Source organism: Populus nigra, chromosome 9, assembly GCF_951802175.1.
Source record: "Populus nigra chromosome 9, ddPopNigr1.1, whole genome shotgun sequence".
In the NCBI taxonomy this organism is placed as follows: Eukaryota; Viridiplantae; Streptophyta; class Magnoliopsida; order Malpighiales; family Salicaceae; genus Populus; species Populus nigra.
The window spans coordinates 17883024-17910358 of NC_084860.1; the positions used below are offsets into that span (position 1 = coordinate 17883024).

The 27335-nt window shown below is 36.8% G+C and overlaps 4 protein-coding genes across 13 annotated transcripts; 2 read left to right on the top strand and 2 right to left on the bottom strand.

Annotated features, from left to right (window-relative positions):
• Nucleotides 1-3273: 3273 nt before the first annotated feature.
• Nucleotides 3274-8496, bottom strand: LOC133703468 (receptor-like protein kinase BRI1-like 3). The gene is made up of 2 exons (XM_062128006.1): nt 7875-8496; nt 3274-7712 (listed from the first exon to the last, which is right to left on the bottom strand). The coding sequence occupies exon 2, from the start codon at nt 7415-7417 to the stop codon at nt 3743-3745; it is 3675 nt and encodes a 1224-aa protein (XP_061983990.1). The 5' UTR covers nt 7418-7712; nt 7875-8496; the 3' UTR covers nt 3274-3742.
• Nucleotides 8497-14057: 5561 nt separating this feature from the next.
• LOC133703778 (putative 4-hydroxy-4-methyl-2-oxoglutarate aldolase 3) lies at nt 14058-17397 on the top strand. 9 transcript variants are annotated; one of them, XM_062128453.1, is made up of 4 exons: nt 14058-14562; nt 14695-14775; nt 15468-15501; nt 16676-17397. In XM_062128453.1, the coding sequence occupies exon 4, from the start codon at nt 16700-16702 to the stop codon at nt 17198-17200; it is 501 nt and encodes a 166-aa protein (XP_061984437.1). In that variant the 5' UTR covers nt 14058-14562; nt 14695-14775; nt 15468-15501; nt 16676-16699; the 3' UTR covers nt 17201-17397. The 9 variants fall into 9 exon arrangements, with proteins under 9 accessions (XP_061984437.1, XP_061984434.1, XP_061984435.1 ...); XM_062128452.1 differs by having other exon boundaries at nt 14059-14562; nt 15450-15501; XM_062128450.1 differs by having other exon boundaries at nt 14058-14775.
• An 846-nt stretch (nt 17398-18243) lies between these two features.
• LOC133703861 (F-box protein At-B) lies at nt 18244-21240 on the top strand. 2 transcript variants are annotated; one of them, XM_062128573.1, is made up of 4 exons: nt 18244-18694; nt 19005-19098; nt 19212-20647; nt 20857-21240. In XM_062128573.1, exons 1-3 carry the CDS (start codon nt 18333-18335, stop codon nt 20538-20540), a joined length of 1785 nt encoding a protein of 594 aa, XP_061984557.1. In that variant the 5' UTR covers nt 18244-18332; the 3' UTR covers nt 20541-20647; nt 20857-21240. The 2 variants fall into 2 exon arrangements, with proteins under 2 accessions (XP_061984557.1, XP_061984555.1); XM_062128571.1 differs by having other exon boundaries at nt 20871-21240.
• Nucleotides 21241-21472: 232 nt separating this feature from the next.
• Nucleotides 21473-25560, bottom strand: LOC133703862 (COP9 signalosome complex subunit 6a-like). The gene is made up of 9 exons (XM_062128574.1): nt 25176-25560; nt 24910-24998; nt 24692-24785; nt 24462-24523; nt 24295-24373; nt 24109-24201; nt 23383-23483; nt 22534-22589; nt 21473-21735 (listed from the first exon to the last, which is right to left on the bottom strand). The coding sequence occupies exons 1-9, from the start codon at nt 25438-25440 to the stop codon at nt 21654-21656; spliced, it is 921 nt and encodes a 306-aa protein (XP_061984558.1). The 5' UTR covers nt 25441-25560; the 3' UTR covers nt 21473-21653.
• Nucleotides 25561-27335: the final 1775 nt, after the last annotated feature.

The following is a 27335-nucleotide window of genomic DNA, read 5'->3' on the forward strand; positions in this document are numbered from 1 at the left end:
CTCTGAAAATATAAATGCAGTAGAGAATTGGAGATTGTGAACCTTTTGTCTTGAAGCTCTCATGGTGTATTTATAGTCCATAAAATGAGGGTATGTAAGGTAATTACCCTGATAGCATTGAATGAAGGATAAATATCTCTTACCTGATAAGAATATGGTGGGTCCATAAAAGACTTTTATACATCTAAAAAGGTGTTCGGAGATTTAAAGTTTAAGATGTCAAATATAGTTAAGCTTATAGAGGCTGAGTTCTTCACCGAGGTTAGAGTCATAGAAGGTAGGTCACTCCCTTAGACATGCCAAGAAAGGATTGGTAATTATATTGGACTTAGCTGACCGCCAAGTCCAAACGTCTTAAGTCTGGCATGCGTGCCAAACTTAAGTTATCTTGGGTTTGGCACGCTGCCAAGTCCAAGCGTATTGGGTTTGGAATGCGTGCCAGATCCACGCCACTTTAGACTTGGCGCACTTCCAAGTCTAAGTGTATTGGGTTTGGCATGCATGTCAGACTCACGCCACCTTGGACCTGGCTGACTGTCAAGTCCAAGCGTATTGGGTCTAGCATGCGTGTTAAACCCACACCACCTTGGACTTAGCGCACTGTCAAGTTCATGAATATTGGGTTCGACAAGTGTGCCAGACCCATACCACATTGGACTTGGCTGATTGCCAAGTCCAAGCGTATTAAGTCTGGCATGCGTGCCAGACCCACGCCATCTTAGACGTGATTAACTGTCAAGTTCAAGTGCCTTAGACTTGGCTAACTACCAAGTCCATGCGTATTCGGTCTGGCATGAATGTCAGACCTGCGCCACCTTGGATGTAGGGTACTGCCAAGTCCAAGCATATTGGGTTTGGCATAAGTTCTAGACTCGCGCCACTTTGGACCTAGCGTATTGTCAAGTCCAAATGCATTAGGTATGTCATGTGTGATAGACCCAAGCCACCTTGGACTTGACTCACTTCCAAGTTCAAGCGTATTGGGTCTGGCATGCATATTAGACCTGTAAGTCCAAGTGTATTGGGTTTGGCATGCATGCCAGGCCCACGCCACCTTAGACCTGGTGCACTACCAAGTACAAGCGTCTTGGACTTGGCTAATTGCAAGGTCCAAGCATATTAGGTTTGGCATACATGTCAGACCCACACCATCTTGGACCTAGTGCACTGCTAAGCTCAAGTGTATTGGGTTTAACATACGTGTCAGACCCATTCGTTTATAAAAAAAAATAAATAAAAACTTAATAAAATTGACTCATCAGTTTCCCTCTAAGCCTTTAATATGTTATTTCACGTTTAAAAGCTTAAGAGAGGTGAAAGTGACAACTAGGCTAAAAAAACGTATCATCATCCTTTTGAGATAAAAGGTGGGAGAGTTTTACGTACTTGGCGGATATTGGATAATAATACCATATATTTCCACACTCCATGGTTGTTGGCCCTTCTTAATGTTCCCTTTCCTCCGAGGACAATTCTTGTTTGTTTCCTTGTACAACACCGTGTTGGAGTTGTTGCCCTTAGGGAGATCACTTTTATCCCTTAGCAAGTGGTGCATATAGCACTGAGGAGATCACATCCATCCCTTGAAAGATTTGTGCATATAGCACTGGGAAGACTATGTCTATCCCCTAGAGATTGATGTATATATATAGCACTAGGGAGATCACATTCATCCCTTGAAGATTGGTGTATATAGCACTTGGACGATTATGTTTATCCCTTGGAGATTGGTACATATAGCACTTGGAAGATTACATTCATCCCTTGGGGATTGGTGGGGTTATCGTCCTAAAGGACCATCTAGAGAAAATAAAAGGTCATTTTGAATAAGTCATTCATCTTTAAGAAACTTATATTTTTATCTAGTATTATACATCCTAAATGATCGGTGTCCATCCCATAGTAATTAAAGGATGTTTGGTTGGAGTGTTTGCTCTGTGCATGGATATGACAATGGTGTGACTGATCCCTTAAGGAACCTTCATGGACATCATTTAGTCTTATCTCCTATAAGTAATGTAATTTTCTATGAGCTCTTGGTGTAGCCGATGGCCCTAGTGTTAAACCAATATAGGTTGTTGATGGTGTTAAGACTTGTTGTGGTGGCAATGTTTGATTTTGCCCTTAGATTGTCAATACGGCCTGGATGAAGAGTTACACCTGACTAGTGAGTTGTTAAAGCTCATGTTAGGTATGAGAGCCAGGGGAAACAAATTGATTTGTCCAGCTTTCTAGTCCTGAGGGGCATTAGTTACAAGCTATAAAATGCCCTAGAAATACTAAAAACACGTTTTAGGTAGAAACTAATTGTTTTTTAATCAATTTCCCATAGATGGCATCATTAATGATGTTTTAAAAAATCCAATTAGCATGAGAATAGGGCTCTCAGATTGATCAATTGATCCTGGCAATCTTCTCCATTCTCCTTAACCAAGGTAATCGATAGCTTATATTTGATCCTTTGATAAGCCAAAGCTACTTGTGGCTAGTACCTGTAAAAGATCCTCTTTGGTGGAGGTGGGACTCTCTGATGCTTAAATATGTATCTTTTTAGAGAGAGAAAAATACAAGAATATTCTAAAGAGAGATGCTCTGAAATTATAAATGCAATAGAGAATTGGAAACTGTAAACCTTTTATTATAAAGCTCTCATGGTATATTTATAATCTATAAAAGAAGGGTCTGCAAGGTAATTACTCTAATAGCATTGAATGAGAAATAAATATTTCTTACTTAATAAGAATATAGTGGGTTCATGAAGGATTTTTATACACATAAAAAGGTGTAGAGAGATTTAGAGCTTAAGACGTCAAATATAGTTAAGTCTATAGAGACTGAGTTCCTCCCTGAGGTTAGACCCAAAAGAGGTTGTTAATCACTCCCCTGGACATGCCAAGGAAGGATTGGTAATTATCTTGGATTTGGGTAACTGTCAAGTTCAAACGCTTTCGGTTTGACATGCGTGTCAGACTCATGCTATCTTGGACTTAGCATACGTGCCAAACCCATGTCACCTGCACACTAACTATCAAGTCCAAGCATATTGGGTCTAGCATGCATGCTAGACCCACACCACCTTAGACTTGATGAGCTGCCAAGTACAAGACACTTGGACCTGACACCAAGTCTAAATCTTTTGAACTTTGCTAACTGACAAGTTCAAGCATATTGAATCTGGCATGCATGCTAGATCCACACCTTCTTGGACTTGACACACTGTCCAAGTATATATGTTTACAAAAACTAAATAAAATTTACTCATCAGCTACTAAATGCAAGCAATACTCTTGTGGTTTACTTTCCAACAATGCTATCACTACAACTTTACAAAACAGTGTGTTCATTTCTGAAATCATAGCTTCCTATAAACAGCAATAATTGGAAATAAACAAACAAATAGTGGAACATCAGTTAGCAAAACTGTGACAGAATAAGAAGCTCGTGGTGAAGAGACAAGGTTTCAAGTCTTTTGCAATAGCCATGATGATCAATGGAAAAAAAGGAAAAAGTATCAAGTTACTGATCGTTTAGCGACCGGAGGACCTGTTCCTTTGTTCTCTCCCCGTTTCCCTGCTACTTTTCTCTCTGTCATTTCAGCATTCTATTATTTACAGTAGCTGAAATTTGAAGGATTAGCCCATATCCAGTTCAGCAGCGCAAATAACTACTTCCATGTCGGTAATCACAGGTGAGCACATTAAAGGTGCCAAAGACAACTTCTAGTCCAATCGAAGGCTAAACATCATGAACTAGACTCCTCCTTGAATTCATCAATACTTGCATCTTTCAATGACAAACCATCTAGGATATCGCTTTCAGAGTCAACCTGAAGCTCTTTGAACATAGCCATAACTTGAATCATGGTTGGCCGTCTGAAAGGCCTGTCATCAAGGCACTCAAAAGCAATTCTCAAATACTGGTATAATTTGGCCTCTCCAGATGTTTGTGTCATCAACTCAGGGTCTAATATCTCATTGCATCTCTTCTCTCTATATAGCTGCTTTGCCCATCCTACTAAGTTGTTATCATCACCAAACTCAGCGGAATCTATTGGCTTCTTGCCTGAGAGGAGCTCCAGTAGTATGACACCATAGCTGTAGACATCCCCTTTCGATGTGCATCTAAAGCTCTGATAATACTCAGGGGGCACATAACCTGGAGTTCCTGCAAGTGTACTCACACTAAGATGTGTTTCAAGGGCGTTCACCAATCTTGCCATTCCAAAATCAGATACCCGCGCTTCAAAGTTTTCATCTAAAAGAACATTACTAGACTTCATGTCACGGTGGATAATGTGAGGTATGCAGCTGTGATGAAGGAAAGCAAGGCCTCTTGCTGACCCTATTGCAATCTTCTTTCTTGCTGCCCAATCAAGTCTTGAGCATCCTCCTTTCGACCTGTCATGAAGAACAGACTCTAAACTTCCCCATTTCATGTATTCATACACAAGAAGCCTCTCCTCTCCAATTTTGCAATAACCCAGCAAAGGAACCAGGTTTCGGTGCTTGATCTTCCCGATAGTTTCCATTTCTGCCATAAACTCCCTGTCACCCTGTCCTGTGACATGAATCAGCTTCTTTATAGCAACAACACATCCATCTCCTAGTTGTGCCTTGTATACCTCTCCAAACCCACCAGACCCTATTAAGCTATCAGCACTGAAACCATTTGTAGCTTCAAGAAGATGGGCAAAAGTCAGCTTCCGTAGAGGTTTCTCGAATGTTGCAATGTTGATGCTCAAAGGCTCGGGCACACCTGAAAGTTTCCAGCTGCTGCTACCTGAAGTTGGGAGACTTTCGATGTACTTCTCCCTCTGTTCTTCCTTCTGCTGGTACTTCTTCACTCGATAGAGAGCCAATGAAAGACCAAAGACGCACAAGATGAAAAATGTGATGCCAATGACCATACCTACTTCCACAGATTGCTTCTTTCTCCGAGTGTTAAGACTTTGGGGGTGGTCTCCAGAGCTGCATGGGGGCAATGGCACACCGCAAAGACCAGAATTGTTTTCATACCTGGATTGAGGAAAAGTTGTCAGCTGCCCCCCAGAAGGGATAGGACCAGTGAGGTTGTTGTTCGACACATCAAGATCACTAAGAAACGAGAGAGTCCCTAAAGACCCTGGCAGAAATCCTTGAAGATCATTGTGTGAGAGATCCAGAACTCCAATTGCTTTCAAACCTCCAAAACTGTCTGGAATATTTCCGGTTAGCTTATTATGCCCCAAGTTCAAGACCTGCAAATAACTCATTGAACCAAAATTTTGAGGGATATCTCCTGACAGTGAGTTGTAGGCAAGATCAAGGAATATCATACTGCCATTGGTGGTGAATGTATAAACTGTCATGCCAGAGTAAATTCTTGTTGTTGAGCAAGAGTGAGCCATAGGAAGATTTTCCAGCCTTTCTGCCCGGATACCCTGAAACTCAACCAATCCCCCAGCTCCTCGGCATGATGTCCCGCCCTCATTTCTTACAAATGCAAACTGCTTCCCAGAAACAATTCCAGGAACAACTAGACCAGCTTGGTCTGCAAGCTCAGGTGGAAGAGGACCAGTTAGGTTGTTGCTGTTCAAATCAAGCCAAATGAGGCTCCGACACTTGCCAAGCTCTGGTGGTATTTGCCCGGTAAGTGAATTATTACCCATTTGGAGAACAGCCAGGTCAACTAGATTTCCAATGCCAGCAGGAATTTCTCCGGTTAGCCGGTTGCTGGAAAGGGAAACCCAAATCATATTGGTGCAATTTCCTATGGACTGCGGAATGCTTCCTGTGATGAGATTGTTGTTGAGAATCAAAGTCTCGAGGTTTCCTCCGTTAACACAGATGCCTTCCGGGATCTCACCAGTGAGGTTGTTTGCCCACATAACCAAGTCCAAGAGATTTGGCAAGGTCCAAACCTCCATGGGAATTGGTCCAATTAGGTTGTTGAAACTGAGATCAATGCTCCTCAGGTTCTTGCAGCTTCCAAGCTCTGGTGGAACTTTTCCTGATAGATAATTGTCAGCTAGGAGTAACTTTTGCAGCGCGGTGGGGTTTGACGAGGAGCACAATTTAGAAGGAACACCCCCAATAAAGGCATTAGAACTGAGGTCCAGCACTTCAAGTTGGGTACACTTTGTAAGAGACAGAGGCACAGTACCAGTGATGTTGTTGAATGGAACATACAGATATTTCAGACTTTGGAGTTTGCTCACAACAGTACTAAGGAAATCCCCTGAGAGCAGATTGTTGCCAAGATTAAGACTCCGCATAGAAGAACACGATGCAAAAGTTTGCGGCAAGCCACCGGTGAGTTTGTTTGCTGACAGATCCAATTCCTGTAGAGTTCGACACGCCTGTCCCAACTCGGGAGGAATATCACCATAAAACAGATTGTGAGCCAGAGACAGTTGCCTTAAATTTGTTAAACTCCCCAACAAGGAACCAGGAATCTTGAATTTTAGCTCGTTACGGGAGAGGTTAAGCGTCTGTAGAAGCACACAGTTCCTCAAACTAAATGGAAATCCATTGCCAGAGAGCCTATTTTGTGACAAACTGAGCCAAGTAAGATTGCTACAATGCCCAAAATCAAGGCTGGAGAAGCTGCCAGAGAAGTTGTTGTGTGAGAGATCCAAATACTTGAGAGATGGTGGAGAGTCTGCAACAAAAGTAGGAGGTATCTCCCCAGAGAATGGATTGTATGATAGGTCTAAAATGGATAGACTCTTGCAAGACGAGGGAGTTGCTCCAAGTTTTCCAGTAAGCTTGTTATCTGAGAAGTTGAGAAGATTCAAGTTCTGGCAGGTAGAAAGGGAATAGGTCAACCAGGTAGAATCAGAAATAGTATTGCGAGAGAGGTCAAGTTGTAGCAAGGAAGGACCGAATCGAAGGGTACCACCAGAAATGGAATTGTGAGAGAGATTAACATAAGAGAGATGAATACAAGACTCTAAAAAGGAGTTTCTTGGAAGAGGGTCGGAGAGATTGTTTGAAGACAAGTCAATAGTCTCAAGAACACAGGATGGGGAAGCAGAAAGATCAGTAGCAGAGAATGAATTTCCTTGCAAATAAAGATGTTTGAGAGATTGCAAGGCCCCAGTGAGGTCATGGAGGTTTAGGGTTCCAATGAGACCAGCTTTGGTGAGGTTGAGAGTGGTGACATGACCAAGAGAGCAAGAGATGCCTAACCATGAACATGGAGTAGCAGAATTGGGAGACCAGTTGGCTAATAAGTTCTTTGGATCAGATTGAACAGAGGATTTCTTGAAGGCTAATAACCCCACAACTTCATTATTGCTACTTTGCTGTGAAGACAACTCTCTGGCTTGTGATGATGATGGCATAAATAACAGTAGCAACAGCAATACATAACCACATATTCTAATCATGGCTTTGGGTGGTTGCCTTTGTGATGATATCCTCCAGTGTTTCTTCATTTTATTTTTATTTTTTGCCTTTTGGGGTTAATCTGAGAGTTCAGATTTGGTTCAACATGCAAGATTCTCACTTAGCCCTCTAAAGCTCTCTCTGCATTATAATTGCAGTTGAATCAATCTTGAGAAAATGAAAGCTTAATCACTCCCTTCTTCTGTCTGTTAGTTTCTCTGAATCTTCCTTGCAATCAGAGAAGCATCTTTTCTCAGCGCATTCAGAGATCTGCTGTTAATTAAATCTCCTTCTGGGGTTTCATATTTCACCAAATTTCCAAACTTTGACTTGTTGCTTGAAAATCTGAAGATAAAAGAAAATAAAGTAGTAATTAAGAATAAATTAAGAAAAGAAAGAGATGGTAGAAATCACCGTCAGAGAGGTAGTAATCAAGTGGGACTAAATTCCAAACCTTTTTCCCAGAAAAATAAAAAAGAGAAGAAGAGGGGGGAGAAATTTACTTACCTGGAGTGGTTATGAAGTAGAGGAAGGTGATGTGATGGTTGCTTGTAGAGTACAAATTAAGTCTAAGGAAATCACAGGATCAGTTAAGGAAGAAGACAGAAGAGGGTGTGCGCGAGGGGAGGGGTACGATGTGCAGAGAGAAAGTAATGTCGGCTGTCACTTGTTGACAGATAGCATTACCGACGTGTGACAGACATATCCTGGTACTAGCGATGGCATTACCAATTGAAGGAAGCAAAGCAAGAACAAGTACAAGTATGGCTGCTGAGGCAGGCTGCTCAGCCCAGGTGCAAGGCAAGGGAGGGTTTTCGTTTCGTTTCGTTTCGTTTGGGAAAAGGAAAAGAAAGAAAGAAAGTGGGCATAAAAACTAAAGAAAGAAATGGAAAGATGTCATTCATTCATGTTGTTAAGACCAAGTAAAGTGACATCTTCACACGCACACACATTTCAGAAACAAGGAGAGAGAAAGAGAGAGAGAGAATAGAATATTAGAAGTAGTGAGTCTCTCAAGAGGGCAAGTTGAATGGTGGTGCATCGCGGGCAGGCAAGGGAGCAGAGAGAGAGAGAGAGAGAGAGAGGGCGCAAAGAAAAGAAAAGGAAAAGGAAAAGGGAAGAGTGAATTGTGGGAGATGTGAATCTGTTGCTCCCCCCACTTGTTTTAAAATTTTGTTCTCATTTTTCGGGTCCAGTCAAACTTTGGATGTGCTTCTCTCGTCTTCTCTCTCTCCCCCAAACTGTGTGTACCTTTTCTAGGACCAGGAGCAGGAGCCAGAGGAGTTTTTGTCTTGCTTGTACGTCTCTCTGTCTATTTATCTATATTTTATGAACTTTTTAAAAAAAATAAATTAATATAGTTAATTAGAAAAACTGAAAAAAAATAATTGTTGAACCAAGCTCCCATTAAATATTACCAGCGTCTTCTAATAAATCTATAAATATAATTATACTAAAAAAATATTATCAATAATATTCGAGTGGATTACTGTTTCATGAAAAATAAGGATATTATTCTTTATTTTTTAGCATTAAATATAATCCACTTGAGTTGTTATTAATGACATATTTTAATATTGTTGAATTTATTTTAGTAAGATTTTTTTTGTTATTATTGGGTATGTTTTAATGGTATTTTCTCTTTTATTTTTTCTCTCGTATCCATTTAATATTTTTTAAAAAAATATTATTATTATAAATGGCAACAAATTATATAAGTTGCATTTCTTGGTCATAGTAACGTATACAAACTATTCTATTTTACTAATTTTTTACAATTATTTTATTTTACCAATGTTTTTTTTTTTTTTTAAAGGGTGCTAGAAACCAAAAATAGCCATTCCATTTATCACTTCGTTCTCCACAGTACACTTGTACAGTGTCTGTATCCAAAACTTCCTTCTCTTCACATTTCCCATCAGACTAATTGATTAAATTAGGTTCTAAGTAAACTACAAGCCACTCATCATGTATAATAACTAGAAAACTGTAGCTCTTTACACCAACATACATCTCAGCATGGCACAGGACACTAGCTAGCTCACCCTTTTTGTCACTATATATTCTTGACTACTTCCCCCCACCACACCCCTCCTTTTCTTTTTTACTTTTTATTATCCCCAAATAATCTTCAATGATGATTTAATTTAGTCATCGAATTCAATTTGAAAGACCGGAGATTCAATCCAGTACTGACTCAAGTATATATTTCTGTTCATAACATATAAATACCTGTTGAGTTGTTGTACTGGAGTGCCGGAGAGGCAACTCGTCACCTTTTCTTACTTACTGTTTAATACAATACATGGATCAGCTAGGTTGCAAGAAGGAAGCAACGACGACTGTAAGGGTTAACGCTGTTAATGTATTCCCTTGTTACATTTATATATAATAGTAATTCGTAATATAATTTGTAGTTGAAGCCATGGTGAATGAGAAATAGAACAACCTAACCACCGATCGAAGAATACGAAGCAGTAACGTTAGGTAGGATATATGGACCCAAAGAGAAATTAAGAGAGAAAAAATACATGTAGTTGTTTGTTGTCTAGTTTTAGGTCAATGGTTATTGTGTGTGTATATGAACAAAAAGAGACTTAATTAATTAGATAAGGCAGAATAAGAGAATGCATGCGCATCAATCTTACATCATGATGAAACTGAAAGAAGGATTAATTAGATTATAAAACCCTAGCATGTAAGATTATTTTCTAAAAAAAAATAGAGAATCCCTTGGCATAGGGATATCGGATGTATAGGAAGGGACAACATTTTGCTTGGAAAGTGGTGGGTTCCCTATACTATATATGCAGTGCTGCTCTCTCTCTCTCTCTCTCTCTCTCTCTCTCTCTACACACACACACACACACAGATATATATATATATATATAATTACCAACATGTATAGAAATATTTAATTCAATATTCTTGAAAGATGATACAAATTAATTATTAATAGAAAGCAAAGCATAGGCAGGCAGGCACGGGGCGCGGGACGTCGGGCTAGATGGCTATGATCAATTATAATGGATGGATGGATGTATCTGGCATGCATTAATTCTGGCTTTGGTTGTAAAGCACCAAACCAAATCATAGATGAAGATGAAGTGGGGAGTGGGGTAGCATTTTGTCTCTATATATGTACACACCACACGAGTGCATCCTATCCTTTCCTTTCCTAGTTATAAGTGTTTTCTCGTTTCTCATAGAATATTATATATAAAAGGATAAGTTTGGAGTTGAGATAGTTTTGATATATATATTTCGATTTTTTTAATTTAATTTTAATTTTGAGTTGATGATTGAGAGACTTTATTTTTATAAATATACTAAATTGATGTATGTAGAAGATATTTTTAGAAACGTAGATTGCAATGGATGATGATGATATATAATGATAAAAAAAAAGAGAGAGAAATCCACATACGATCTCATATAGATTCGTACTTTACACGTATAAAGAAGAAGAAAAGGAAAAGGCCCCATCTCCCCCCCGCAAGTCACAAGCCCCACAACGCATGAACAAGAAATGAGACGAGGTCCTTTTCCATGTAAGATGGATAGATAATTTGGTAGAAATTTGAGACTTTATTATCATCAACTTTACATAGAGATATATTAATTAATATGTGAAGCTTAAACTAGAAATTAAATACGACAATGATGATTAATAAAAAAAAAATAAGCATATGCTTTTTCGATAGAAAACAGCGGAATCCTCGCAAAGAAAGCAGGCAGATTTCTGGACCATCCCTTTTATATATTCTTTTTTTTTTTCATTGTAGACTTACATATCTTCCTTGTTAGTTGTTTCTTTTTTAAATGATCACCAAAGTGTTTATCAAGTTCAAGTGTGTGTGTGTCCCTTCAACCAGAGCCAAGAAGACTGCTTGGCATCAATGTTAGACGTCGTCATTAATTGCTTCTAGCTACTGCTTGCTGGAACTGGAACTGGAACCCCGACTGTCCTTTTCATTTTACCACACGAGCGTCGTCCATTTATTACTTCTTTTCAACAATTCATTCATTTAATTGCATGCTTAATTATATCTGCAGCTCGTAACGATTGATTCATGGGGTGTGTGTGTGTGTGTGTGTGTGTGTGTGTGTGTGTGTGTATTGCCTTCTTCTTCCTCATGTATAATTAATATTTCTTATAAGAATCACTAATTTGGTCATACAGATGAGACAATACAACCGATTTGATCACCCTGTAGGACGTGGGGGAGCCGTTTCGTTTGAATGAAGGCATTTGATTTCTCTTTTGAAAATTTGAAAGGGGTGGCGTCGTGGTGGAGTCAGTCCCCCCCATAAGAGAAGGCAAACGAAGAGAGGACTAGTCTTGACGAGACAATAATATTCCCCCAGGTCTAATTAAGTGGGTGAAAAAGTAAAGGGCGTCTAGATGGTAACAGTAATAGCAATCAGTGAAAGGGATCGTGGATTGGGCCCTTCCGAAATATTTGACTTGTAGTAGTAGTTCTTCTTCTTGTGTACAGCGCGTTTGCAAGGGAAGTTTCTTTGAAAATGTGTCCAAGATATATGTATGTGAGAATTCAATGCAGGTGGTAGGGACGTTAGTTGGAATTGGTTAGCTTCGAAAAGACGTATTCTGAATACTATTAGTTTCCACAGTCCGCACCTAGATTTGCATAAGCACGGCACCCCTTTTATGCAATATCTAGGGTTCGGCATGCGCTGTTTGCACAAGAAAAGATATCCTCCCAAGATTGGACATTTCTCTTATCGTTTTATTTTCTTTTAACATTTTTTGAATTTGGATTTTATAACCACTCTTTTTCTTAAGGAGATAAAAAACATGCTTTTAAATTGATATCAAAGGGTGCGTGTTTTTAAGGTAGTTCAAAGAATGAATATTATACATGTAAATTGATATGAAAATAATAGTAGTAATGACAGACATTACATGCTGGTAATTTTATCTGTTCGTCGATCTTAATTTGGATTGCATCTCAGATTTATATTGTTGATGTGGGACTGATCCATTAGGGCATTAAACCACCTTTTCTTACTGTTTCGAGCATAATTAGTGATGTACCAACTTTATTGTTCATCCATATCTGGTGGGATCATGATTGTTTGATTTATTACCTCTACCACTTGTAAGTTTGTAATTACAGGATTGGAAAGTAATATCATCGTTCAAGGAAAAAATGAGTACAGGGTGGGAACCACTCTTCTTTTTTTTATGTGTTTTTTCTTTCCATAGGGCAAGGGCCCCTGGATGCCTCGGTCTCTTTAATTTCCTCGTTTAGGCCTGGATCACAGCGGATTTGATACATCATCTTCTTCTGCTCCTCCTCCTCCTTCTTCTTCTTCTATTTGAGAAGCCAGCCTTTTGCTTTGACATTAGGAACCGGCCAAATTATGAGTGAAAGCAACTGTGATGGACAATCAATATCCTCTCATGGATTTTCATCATGCCATGTAAATATATTCTTTGAAACGCTCGTGATATGATGTGTGATATGATTCACCACAGTATCATTCTCGGCTTTTATCAAACGATCACAGCTGCAAGTTTCCCACGATGAAAGAAAGAGTTTGGGTTCGTGGGCTGTGGATTAGTTTAACCAAAATGGACTCTGAGATTTGGACCGTCCATGAGCAACAACTTAATATGTGATCTCTGAACAACACAATATCTTTTAAGTAGTTGATATGTTTTTGTTTGATTCATTGTCGAGGATTCATTCACAAAGAATTTAACACATTAACCACTGATCTAACCTTAAAACTCACAATATCTAAATTTCAAGTATTAATGTTTCCTCTTTATTAATACACATAAAATTGCTTCAACAATTATACATACATTAGCACTAGTGTTGAAAACTAATACTTCGAGACAAATACAGTTACAAATATAATTTTTTTTAGGTAAAGAAATAGATATTCGACCACATAAAATTGTAATTATCAAATAAAGCAATATATTTACTAGAAATGTTAAAAAATATGGTATCGTATGATCCAAAATGATTGTGTTATTATTAGCGGTAAAAAATAAAGATATACCAGTCCAGTTGATATTTTTATTGAGATTTGCAGGAGGGAGCTTATCTTCTCAGGCATGTGTGAACGTTATCACAGCACAAAGTACTTTTTAGCAATCTATAGAGAAGAGAAGAGAAGAAAATAGCTGCTGCTGCTGCTACGCTAGCGGTGAGTGAGAGACTTGCCTGTTGCCATTTATTGGATAATCAATCCATCATAAATTCAAACCCCAAACCTTCCATTGCATGCTGTGCTGGAAAATTAACAAATCATGGGAGCCTCTTTCTTCTGCTCACTTGAAATCTCAGATCGGAGAGGATGCCGATATTGGACCCTGGAGAAACTAAATGGTGGGCTTGATTAATCATGGAGGCATGTAAAGGGTTCGAGTAAAGGTCCACAACTGTAAGGGGGATGACGGCCCAGGTATTGAAGAGAAATAAAAATCATCGTGGGCTCAGATGAGTACTAGTCCTAGTATGGAGGAATTAAATGGCGGCCTTGATTAATCATGGAGGCATGTAAAGACTAGTTTTACGAGACTAAATTTTAGGTTATTTTTAAAATAAAATAAAAAAATAAGAAACAAAATTAATATATATACATACATATATATATAAGCACAGCCTTTACTCATCTACACTGTTTTAAAAGGAAGAAAAACTAGATAAATTGCTTAGTGAAGGTGGACGGAAGGGAGAAAGAAAGAGAGAGTAGCACGCTGACCAAGACAAATACTAGATTCATGGGTTGCTTCTTGTTACTGGTTTTCGTTGAAACTTCTTAATTGTCCTTTTGTCATTCTTTGGACCCAACTACTACTCACAAGACAAGATGATTAGCATCCTAATTAAGTTTAATTAGCAGACTCTCTCTCTCTCTCTCTCTCTCTCTCTAATTAGTTTGTGGTCAAAACAACACCCCCTGGCATCGGTGGGTTTCTTTCTGTCTGACTCTATTCTATATTTTCTATTAGGGCGTGCGTGGAACATTGATGATACATGGATAACAGGACATCTCCTCCGTCACACTTTTCTAAGTTGTTGATGGGTTTGGATTAGATAGATAAATAGATGGACAGAGCATCGAAGAAAGGCACAGACCCAACCAGGAAAAATATATTACAGGGAAACAAAGGGAGAAAGACAGTCAGTGCGAGCCAACACCCTCTGAACCGGTGAGTGCGAGCTGCTGCTGCTTACAACACTCTCCTTCTCAACTCAACAGCTGCTTTCTTGATTGTAAAGTAAGGTAATTGCTACTTTCAATTGCTTTCTCAATTCTTCTATCTTTCTATCCATGTCTTTAGGTACTGTTCACATCCACAGCCATCCTCCTTACCACATGTATCTTGATTCTGCCTAATTGTCTGCTGCTGTTTGGTTCTGGGGTACCTCCTCTCCTCGACTCCCCTACTACAAGCTAAACTAGGACTACTCTCTCTCTTATATACTGTGCTTGCAGTCATGTATGCATATATGTAGCTTGAAATTAATTCATGTTCTTAATTATATATGTGTGTGTACCATGTGCTACAACCTTTTCACTTATCTATTAATCTTATCTTGAAGCTACATCCCCTTCCCCTATCCAGGCTATAGCGAGGCTCTAAATCCAATTAATTTTGCAAATCACAATTACAATGATATTATTTCTTGTAATTGTTTGTGATTTATTTTAATTTTAATTTTTTTTTATGGACTGGAAATTTAACACCCACCATTTCTACCAATTAACATTATTGAAGATCGTTTCATCAAATGTCATGATGATATTTCATATCTTGCCTTCTGTATACATATCATTGGAGATTATATATGTATATACACGCTTCTTTGCATGCCTGCTTGTTAATTGCTGCTCGCAGGGGCGGAGATAGCCCATTTATCCTTTGTATTTTACGAGCACAAATAATTAAGTAGTTGTTTTCTTTTGTATTTTATAGAAAACCTAACATAAATAATTAATTGGTTGTTTTCTTTTGTTTTTTACGAAACCTAAATATAAATAATTAATTGGCATGAGAATTAGATTTACATGCTTCCAACTAATATGGGGTTTTAGCTTTTTTCTTCTTGACAGTACACAGAGAGCTATAAAAATATAAAATTACCAGGTAAGAATTTATAAGCCCTAACTTTTTATTTTGAATTCAATATTTCATATTTATTGTAGTAGACTGTACCTAAAACTCTAATAATTTGAATATGTTAAGTTCTTTTTAATACTTTAATGAGTTTCAATTCATAGGTCATGATTCTCTGAATACCTTGTAAAGTGTGTTGTTTTAATTTGTATAGAATAGAAGGAAGTGTGACCAAATTGTTTAATGACAGTTTCTCTTTCGTATTTTTTTTTTAATGAACCATTCTGGACCATATTTTTTAAATTTTTTGAAATCACTTCAAGCCAAACTAACATTAATTTGAGTTGAGCTGGAACAAGTCAAGCTTATACACAACAACTAGAACCGAAGTTACGGGGACACAATAAAAAATAAACACATGAAAAAACGTGACACGAGGGCTATGGAGTTCGAATTCAGACTCGTGAAAAAACATGAAATAAACACATGAAAAAATAATTTACAAGTTATTTCAAAGTTAAGTTCCTCAAATCTCTCCGTAGTCTGCATCACTATTTTATCATTGTATATTATGTATTTCATGAATATTCTATTATGACATTAATATCTTTTCATCTTGCACTTGATTTTTTTAATCTCATTTACTTGAATAGGTTATAAGTTATAATGAAAAATCAAGGAAGTAAAAGAGGAAAAACTATGAACAAACATCAATCAGTAAAGTACATTCTCCATCCAATATTGATGTCTCAAATTGTAATGAACAATCCCCTTTCAAATCTTAAAAAGTTGAAATTGATGTTAATACTCTTGAACAAGATCTTGGGTTATAAATTACAGTGTGACAACATCTTTTTAATCAACAAGATAAAATTAGAAGAGCTTATATCAAAATGGGTTCATATCAATCTAAGTTAACAAGAGTATCCAAGGACTGAATCAGGGAGACAGTATCGTCGATTTCAATACACTTGGTTTGATCAATTTTCTTGACTAGAGTACTCCCCATTAAAAGATACAGTATTTTGTTTTTCATACTTTATCTTTGAAAACAAAATGTCTAGTCATTTTATATTCACTATCAAAAACTTTAGAAGTTGGAAGAGGGTTAATAATAGGGTTAGGTGTATGTATTTGTATTGTAGCACATGACAGAAAAAATTTCTAGCTCCGCCCATCTAATCTTTTATCATTTTCACTGCAGGGGAATTCAGTAATCTAGCTATATATGGCTTTCATCACAACTGCTGAAGCCTGTGACTCCAACGTACCACTCTTGGCATCTGGTGACTTGCGAGTTCTGCCCCCCATTTTCAAGGTATATGGCAATAGCCGGGCATTCTCGGGTCCCATTGCCACTCTTAAGGTGTTCGAGGACAACGTGTTGGTCAGGGAGCTTCTTGAAACCGAAGGTGAAGGAAGGGTTCTTGTTGTTGATGGAGGGGGGAGCATGAGGTGTGCTTTGGTCGGAGGGAACCTGGGGCAGTTGGCTCAGACTATGGGGTGGGCTGGGATTCTAGTCAATGGCTGCGTAAGAGATGTAGATGAGATCAATGGGTGTGATATAGGGGTCAGGGCCTTGGGATCACATCCTACGAAATCCTCCAAAAAGGGCGTTGGTGAGAAGCATGTGGCGGTTCACATTGGAGGGACCTTAATTTGTGACGGGGAATGGCTGTATGCTGACAGTGATGGCATTCTCATATCAAAATGCGAACTGTCTCTTTGAGCCACCACTTAGTTAGTTGAGCTTTTTAGAGGGATGGATTCTCAGTCACTTTGGGAAAATGTTTCTTCTCCGTTATATGTAGCATTGTTTTCATCAAATAAACTTAATTTAGGAATCAATTTCCCGCTGCACAATAACAATTCTTTGTATTTGTATTTGTATCTTTACAAAGCAATTGTATTTTCTTTTTAGTAACATGTCAAGTGCGGTGGCTCCATAAATAAGCACGGTGTTTTTTCGGCTGTGAAGCAGGAGCGTGGATATAAATGGGTTGAGATATAATTCAACTTTTTGGGTATATCCAGTTAGGTTAAATTTTTTACGAATATTATAAAAATTTATAAATTAGATTTATATTGTTAATTTTTATGGGTTTGTAATTAGAGGGAAAGTGGTAACATGGACTATAAATGTCAGATATTTTTAATATTATGTTTAATTTTCATATCTTACATCATTATTAAATTTTAGTTATCTTTCCCTTCCCTCCAACAAAAAAATAATTTTTTTATTAAGTTAAATAAATCTAAAAAGAAGTTCACTAACAAGAGCTCTAGAGTTAAAGCATTTTAATTCATGAATTATCAAATATAAAAATAAAAGGAGTATAAAATATTCGAGTTGGATTTTACACTTGGCATATAATATCTAAGTTTTTTTTATCATCTACCATCTATAATAATTATATTATTTGATTGTAACGGCTTGAATCGATAGATCTGACACTTGTTTTTAAATACTCATAATTGTAATACATGTTTAATTCGTTTATTTTAATACACAGGACTAGCTATCAAAACTTAAATATGTGTTTATTGATACTTTTGTAGAAATATTTTTATTAAAAATACATTAAAATATATATATATATATATTAATTTTTAATAACAGCAGTCAAAATTATTTAAAAAATTAAAAATTAATTTAATATTAAAAAAAACACTTCAAAAATTATTTTTAAAAACAAAAATCAATAGCAACATGATTTAGATTTAAAAGGGCCTGAGAGGCCCAAGCAACCCCCTGAAGTGAGCAAATATTGAAGTACAAGCAACCAGCCGCTGGAGGGATCGATGGTTTTTGATAGATTGTTCTTTTAGAGAAAGAGGAAGAGAGAGAGATAGAGGTGGAGATGATGGATGGTTTGCCGAGCTGTTTGATCAGCGAAGAGATATTGTGGAAGATGTTGGATTTGGAGACACTGTGTACAGTGGCTTGTGTCAGCAAATCCCTGCGCTTCTCTGTGGACACCGAGGTCCTTCCTTACCTGGCTTCTCTCGATCTCTCCATTGTATCAATAGATGAACACGCTCTTTATCACATCCTGAGTCGGTTTAAGAGCCTTAATACACTGACCCTTAATTGCCAACGCCTCTATGATTCGTCGCTCCTCCCTTTTTTGGCTCCACAAATCCAACAGCTCAATCTTTTTAGCTGCTCTTTACTCTCTTCTTCAGTTCTTAATTCTATAGGAGCTAACTGCCCCTTTCTCAGGTAAATAAAGCAACTTTTAGTCTCTTTAACATTATTACTATTAAGGATTTGGTGATGATGTTAATTAGCAACTGATTAAAATGGTTATGATATTTTCTTCTCACTCTTTATTGGTGTTTTATCTTATGGAGCAATTTTCTTTAAATAGTTCAGAACTTTCATTCAAAGTTTTGTTTTTTGTCATTTGATCAGCCACTACCACTCTCTTTCCGGTTACTACTTTTAAAATATCAAGTATCAATTACTGATTAAAGTGAAAACTTCAGCTAATGGTCTATATTAATGGAGAAGATTTTGTTTGGGGTGTCAGGGTGCTTGCAGTTGAATTCGCAGACCAGGGCTCACCTCCTATTTTGTTCAGAAAGAATGTTGCCTACATGCTTAACAAGTGCCAGTATTTGGAGGTGAAATTGTTTCCATTCCATTTGCATTTATTTATTGCTCCAAAATTGTTCTATTTCATATATGAATGTGTAATTTCCCTGTCGGCTGATGCTTTTGTCTTCTCTAACGATAGCGTCTCTCTCTAAAGATCAAGGGGACAGAAGTTGATGCGAGTGCCTTCCAGTCAATTGAATTCTCCCTGCCACGAAGTATCAAATTTCTCAAGTTGAAACCGATGCTTGAAAATAATGCAATCCATCTCGCAAACAGACTCAGAGTTTCCAAATCACCATCGCCCTCTGGTTTTGTATTGCAGTTCTTGTCACTTCTCTTAGATGTGATATCGGACAGGCTACTTGTCGCCATATCCAACTCTCTTCCTCTTCTGGTAGAGTTGCATCTTGAAGATAGACCAGATAAGGAACCATTACCTGGCCTCGATTTGACCAATGGCGGGCTTCATTTCTTAGGCTGTTGTCATTTTCTGACTGACCTCTCCCTTAAACGTAGTAGGCAGAACTACCAAGGATCATTTAAAAGAATAAATGATATGGGGATGTTTCTGCTTTCACAGAGGTGCCAGGCTTTGGAATCAGTGAGGCTCAGTGGATTCTCTAAAGTTAGTGATGCTGGCTTTGCATCTTTGCTGCACACCTGCCAGAAGCTAAAGAAATTTGAAGTTCGAAATGCCTTTTTATTGTCAGACTTGGCCTTTCATGATCTCATCCAAGCCCCATGTACCCTAGTTGAAGTGAGATTATTGTCCTGCGGGCTCATAACAAGTGAAACTGTTAAGAAATTGGCCTTTTCTAGGAGCTTGGAGGTGCTTGACCTTTGTGGCTGCAAGAGTGTAGCAGATTCATGCCTCAGCTCCATTTCATGTCTTCAAAGATTAACGACTTTGAATCTCACAGGAGCTGACATTACTGATAGTGGTTTATCAGTTATTGGTCAGGGTAACACACCCATTTCGTATCTGTGTCTTAGAGGCTGTAAGAGGATAACTGACAAAGGAATCTCTTTTTTGCTGTGTGGTGGTGGGGCAATTGCGCAAACATTGTCAGCACTGGATTTAGGTTACATGCCAGGAATATCAGATAATGGCATTCTTACTATTGCTACCTTTGGTAGAGAGATAACTGAATTGTGCATTAGGAGTTGCTTTTATGTGACTGATTTGGCTATGCGAGCACTGGCTACAAAGAGAAGGTCACAAGACAGAAGTAAACAACTTTGCCGAGTTGATATTTTCAACTGTGTGGGGCTATCTGCTGATGCACTGAAACTTCTAAGGAAGCCTTTATTTCGTGGACTGCATTGGATTGGTATTGGGAAAACTCATTTAACAAGTAACGAGGACACCATGATTACTGAAATTCAGAAGGAACGGCCATGGCTGACTTTGTGTTTGGATGGATGTGAAATGCAATGTCATGATGGATGGCAGTTCCATTCTCCCTAAAACAGAATTACTTTGATTTGTTTGAACTTCCTTTACGTATTGATGTACTTAAGACAAGCTTTGCAATGAGAGTTGGGAGCTTGATTTTTCAAATTGGAGCTTAAAAGGTAAACGCCTTTCATGTTATGATTTTAAAGTTGAATTGTACATACATTTAATTTGTCACTTTTGAAGTTCTTAAAGTATAGATCTCTTAACACGGTCAAGTTAAAGAAAAAATTGAATTCTAGTAAATTTCTATTTGAGCCCACTCCCCAACAGGTACCAGTTGGGCTTTTGAAAGCACTAACTACAATACCAAATTTCAAGGTTTTAGATTTTCTGTTACAGAGCCAGATGCTTGTGGCATGGTGTGGTGGTTGACGAGGAGGCGAAATGAAAAATGATTGGTCCAACAAGAGGAAGACCGAAAAACATGGAGAGCTTAGTCCAACAAGAGGAAGACCTGGCCATGTCCATTTCATGGAACGAAAAATGATTCTAGTAACAAGTGACTTGGCCATGGCCCCGTCCTTGAAGGGGAAATTTCTTGTCCTCGCCCACTCCCGCGACATCATTAAAGAAGACAGAAGACTGCACTATCATCGACTGCAATTGGTCTTTAGGCCATATTTAGTTGCTGTCTTGAAATAGAAAATACAGATGATAAAAGACAAATACATTTTAGTTAAAGAAATAAAGATATAAAATAACTATCAAAGAGCTCGTGTTCTGGTGCCCTTCCTGGTAATGTGTTAAATTGCTTCCGCGTTCTACAACTTAGTTTCAAGTTTCCAAATCAATCATCTCATTGATGATTCATTCGTTTTGATCAACATATGATCACTGTTCACGGAGGACCATTTTGAAGCCATATCTTTTTGCACCCAAAACTAATTATTTAATTTGATAATTGAATGAAAACAAACGATGCACAAAATGGAAGCCAAATAGAAATCAGAAGCAAAGAAAAATCTGATAGATTTATATTTTTCTTTCTGAATGTTTCATTTTCTGGCAGATATAATTCCTAAAGCTTCTATGTGCTATGCACATGAAAACAAAACGGCATCACTCAATTCTTAAATGGTTATCAAGTCTTGATAAAAACTGCCATTAGAGAGCAAGTAGCTTTCAGATGAAAGCGGTTCGTCCACCCCTTCGACTGTGCCTGTCATAGGCAGTGTTGAATTTGTCCACTAGCTCATTCATCGTGCTGGAGAAAGGGGAGGAAAAGAGGGAAAATGTTGTGTTAAAAATCAAGGATGAAAGATACAACCAGAACAAATCAACTGAAAAACCGTTCTATAACAATATGGCTAGTAAATTTGTTAATTGCAGTGTCTGCATATACTGTCACACGAAAGCTTCACGTATGCACATATGCATGTTCTAACTTTTAAGGATATAAATAGGTACTAGAAGCCTAAGCCATTCCTGATACCATATGCTCGCACCATCTTTTGAGTCAACAGATCTGGTTCAGTAAAGACATTCTATTTCATTGGCATGCAGCTGTACTGATAAGTTTTTGCTAGATGGGAGATCATGATTAGCCTCTACTTTGATTTCTTTTTCTTTGAAAGTAATACAATCAGGTTAAAAGTTTATCAGGTCAGAAGAGCGTCACTAATCCCTGTCTAGAATAGTCTGATTAATCAAGGTATACTATTGACGCTCCTTGAGCTACATGTTCCCTCCTTAAATTATTTGTATTTATCTTAAGGAAGAGGCAATTGCATGGCGCAATAATCAGAACTTTGGGTTGCCATCACAATATTGCCCCTTCAAGCCTTGAGACAGCCACTTTATGCAAAAAAACACTTGAGGGCAGGAAAGCGTCTAAATTATGCCTTTGGAATTCCACCTCAGTGAAACCGTATGTTGCCTTTTCTTTTCATTATCAAGATGTAGTCATGCCAAATTTATTGATACAAAAAAAAAGCAGAACCTTTTAAATGGAACAAAAACAAGACAGATTTATATCACACAAAAGAACACCCATATATCATACCTTGAGCAGTTGGTGAACATGGCTAAGTAGGCGATCAATAGCGTGTCATTGTATTCCTGCAAAAAAAATTGAAAATCAAATCCATAGGTTAAAAATGACTTCATAATCCTAATAGTGTTCTCATAATCTGGTAAGATCTGAATTTGGAAAGCAAAACTGGTAAATAAGGCATACATTGCAAAAGCATGTGCTTACTTCTGAGCACATAGGTGGATAATGTCCAAATAGTATAATGTGCATTAACTCTCAAACATGATATCGACTAGCATTTCAAGATTTATGGCACAACTTAATTAAAGAAAAAACATGCTTATTCATCTCTAGAATCCACATGATCAGTCTGAAACCAAGTGAAGATATCACTGTTTCATTACCCATCCCTTCACCATTAACCCTCATTTAATCATGCCCAAACTTCACTCGTACAGTCACACATATAATCACTATCAGCTCCCTTGATATTAACAGACCAGGTTTTGACCATGGGCTTGCAGGGTAAAGATCGGCTCAGAGGATTGTGTAAGATGTGATCAAATAAAACCACACTTGATACCTGAAAACCTCTGGCTCTCTTTTTACTGGATTAATAAATTACATCTTATAAGAAAAACTCACTTCTCATTTACCCAACAGAGACAGTCATTTTATTTTTTAAAGTCATCACAATGATTTTCTAATCAGATGCATATATTTGTCAATCCCTAACTTATACTAAGCCAATCTTGGTTTGAAGGTAGCATTTTAGATAGAAAAGCATCTGATGCACACTTCTACAAAAGGCTAAAAACAGTGACCATTATCACAGAAGACATGATAATTAATCTAAAAAAATAAACAGACATCACTCACCATCAAGAAATCATCTTGAAATTTTTCTGATTCAATGGCTGGCAATCTCCTTAAAAGACTTGATACTTGTCTTAGCAATGAGTTCTCACAAGGAATTTCACCTGTGTTCAAGGATGTACATGTGATTAATCTCAACTTTGAAACAGGATGCAAATGTAATTGATCTCAACTTTGGAACCCTCAATGCCAGCTTTTTTGAAAACCAAATACACGTGCTTCAAGCCGACAGACCTTTTCCCTTTTCTCTCTTTTTGTTTCTTTTGATTATAATAACAATCTAGTCTACCCACCAACACAAATTTTGCTCAAAATTGAGATGCACCCTTAAACAGGATTCACTTCCATATGACCAAAGGCCAATCACAACTAATATTTTATTAATTAGAGTAACGTAAAAAAGAACTAGTATCATGAAAAGGGTGCAAAGTAGTGATATAGGACCTTGAAGTCTCCAATCTACTTGATATTCATAAACCTGTGCTGGATAATTCTTTTGATATTCAACTCTTCTTTTCTAAAAGAAATCCTTTTTTGATAAATAGTTTGACTCCAACCAGCCAAAAAGACATAAAGGGCAGACTTTCTAATACTAGTGTTATGAACCATAGAGTATCTGAAGTCACATTCAAAATAAAAGGGAATGCTTTATAATGAGAAGGGGAGTTGTCAAGTTTTTCCCATTTTGAGATATCAAGAGCACTTTTCATCATAAAGAAACGTTTATACCTTTCTGCATTGCGACAAGGTAGTGATGAAGCACCCTGATTCTGCTATTCAACATCTTTATAGCACTATGTATGCCTGTAAGGTGAGCAGCCACTGGAAGAAGGGAAAACCAAAACTGTTAACAGGTACGGCAGAGGGAAAAAAAACCATGAAGATAAAAAAGAATTAGGGAGAGAAGGGAGTTACATTGTGTAGCTGCAGAACCTCCATCAGATGGCTTAAGATGAGCAACATGATCAACTGAGATCCGTTCAGCTTCCACTGTCTTTAAATCCAAACAGAAGGGCAATTCAGTAACTAAAGTAGGTAAAAGAAAGACTAACAGGTGACACGCTAAAAGAAACATGACAAACCTCAATGGTGTAGCTTGAACAAACAAAAATAAGCTGTGGAATTCCATCGATGACATGCAGCTCTGGAGTCATAACGACCAATGACCACCACACACACAATAAAAACACCATGAGTGAACAAGGTAACACCAAATACAAATTATACAACAGAAGCTTGCCGCCTTGAAAGCCAACATTAGTATCAATAACAGTAATCAATCTATCTATCACATAGAGGTTAGGTTGCATACCACTCTCGTAAATAGTAACAGGCAAATCCTTTTGAGCAGGATTGATAGAGGGATTGAGCAGAACATAAACAGGGCTTTCATTAATATCCATCAGCTGTAGCACAAAATTAAAAGAAAAAAACAAAAAAAAAGAGAAATTATCTAACGTGACATGATTTGCACGAATGGATATAATAACAATGATGATAATGATAATAAAATGAAAAAAGAAAACATACAGCTTTATGAATATGCATGTCAGATTCCTCAGCATCGCTTCCAGTAGAGTACCATCCCAATATGTAAAAGTGTGGGAATACCTTCTTATCTGTTGTTCACACCAACAATCAATCAAAAAATAATTATTATTTGAGCTACTAAACCCTAATTTATCAAAAATTAGGAATTTTTTTTACAGAAAATTAATAAGAGAAAAGGAAAAGGATTTTAATGTTTTAAATAAGAAAAAGAAAAGGGAGGAAAGTATAAGTAATAGATATTATACAGAGTTCTTGCTTCTTTTCGATGAAAGCGCGGTCGAGCGAGTGAGTGACCGGATCGTAAAGAAGCTCGAAGCTGTTGAAGATCTCGACGGTGCGTCCTCTCTGTACTCCAATCACGCAACCGTATACTCTGGGAGGGGGAGAAGCAGAGCCTCCATCGCTGCAGCCGTTGGTCTGAGACTTGACACGAGTATAGTGATCGGATATGTTGACTATTACGAGCGGGTGTAGCTTGAAAGTCAGTCCGCTGCTAGACGAAGACGCCATTGTAGTAGCAGCACCTTCCTCTCGCTGCGATTGCTTGCTTGCGTTCTGCGTGCGAGATCGAGGGATTTTGGGGTTTTAGCTTTTCTTTTGTTTGCTAATGACTGAATCGGTGAATTTGGGTTTTTATATGTTTTTATTAATTCTGAATTTCTTATATATTCACCTTAATATGTTGTCCGAGTTATTTATAGCTAGTTTTAGTCCTTATAGTTTAACAAAACTAATTAATTGATCCTTCTGGCTTCAAAAACTCTATTATCAATATTTTATGTTATATAAAAAGAATCGGATGTTAGCTTGGCAAGAATTCAACGTCACATGTATTGTCACTAGTTTTGTTTACAAAATAAATTCGATATGCAGGTTATTTTAATATATTTTTATATAAAAAAATTTAAATTTAAATTTAAAAGTTTATACAAACATTTAATTAAATTAATTAATAATTATCTATATAAATAAAAAAATGTTTAACAATAAATAAAAAATAAACTAGAAGAATTGAAAAATAGATATAGATTAAAATATTTGATCCCACAAAATAAAACATTTTTCTAGTTGTATCTATTAAATTTATATATTAAATTAATAAAAGATAATAGATATAGAAATACATATGAAACTGATTGGGTAAAATAAAAGGAAAGAAAATATTATACAAGACATAACATATTAGAAATATTATTTTAAAATATATATTTTTTTAAAAAAAATAAGGTTCGTATGTAAAAAAAATTCTTCAAAAATTAAATACAAACAAAACAATTTAACAAAAAAAAAACTCAATTCAAAAAAGGCCTGCAAAACTCATAGTTTAGATCATAAGATCGAGATAAACTAATAGAAAATAATTTGAAGATAATCATAAACCAATCTTAAAAAAAAATAATGTAGAATGTTAAAATCATAAAAGAAAATGAGAAAAAAAATATTGAATCGCATTAACTCTTAAAATCATGACCTGTATCATTAGATTAGAAGCATCACAAGAAAAAAACCACGAAATTCAATCATTAACAAATCAAACATCAAAGAATGAAATCAGGAAAACAATCAACCACACAAAAGGATTTAAAATAAAAAATTATAATTAAAAGAATGAGAATAAAAATCAAAATAAAAAATAAATCATAGAGCATAAAAAATATTTAATTGGAGGGTTAAATATAAAAGAAAAAAGAAATCAAAAGAATGAAGGCTAAATTAAAAAAAAAACAACATAAACTTTGATTGAATGATGAAATTAAAAAGCAACAAAACTTTAACAAAAGAGACAAGGAAAAAAATCATAAATCAAAAGTGACAAATTGTAATTTCAATGATTAAATTGAAAATGTAATTTTTTATAAAAGGACCAATGACAAAAATAAAAAATAGAAAATATAAGGACTAAAATTAAAATACCAAAAAAAAAGAGGACAAACAAGTACTTTCTTTATAAAAAGGAAAAAAAAAGAGAGGAAGGAAACGACCTTCAATGAAAAACCACTCATCATTCGTCACCACACGTCACACAAGCAAGAAGAGGACATAGTGGCGCTTTCAGCGACACGATGAAATGGCAAGTTTGCCCATCGAAGTGGCGTCGCACATGCTGCTTAAAGGACGCAAACACCACCATGTGCCAACAACTGTAAATAAATATTTTTACTATAATATAATAAGCGAAAAGATAAGCATACTCTTGATCAATATTTCTATTTTTTTTTTACTTTGAAGGTAAATAAGTAATTTTATTATTTAATTTTTTGAAAAAACAAATATACGCGCGCACAAGCACATATATAGCAATGAACGATGAAATTCTCAACATAAATTATTAAGAATGAAATTCTCAAGAAATGTTAAGATGATTTTCTCAACATAAATTAAGAAGTAAATTAGTCAATTGTTTT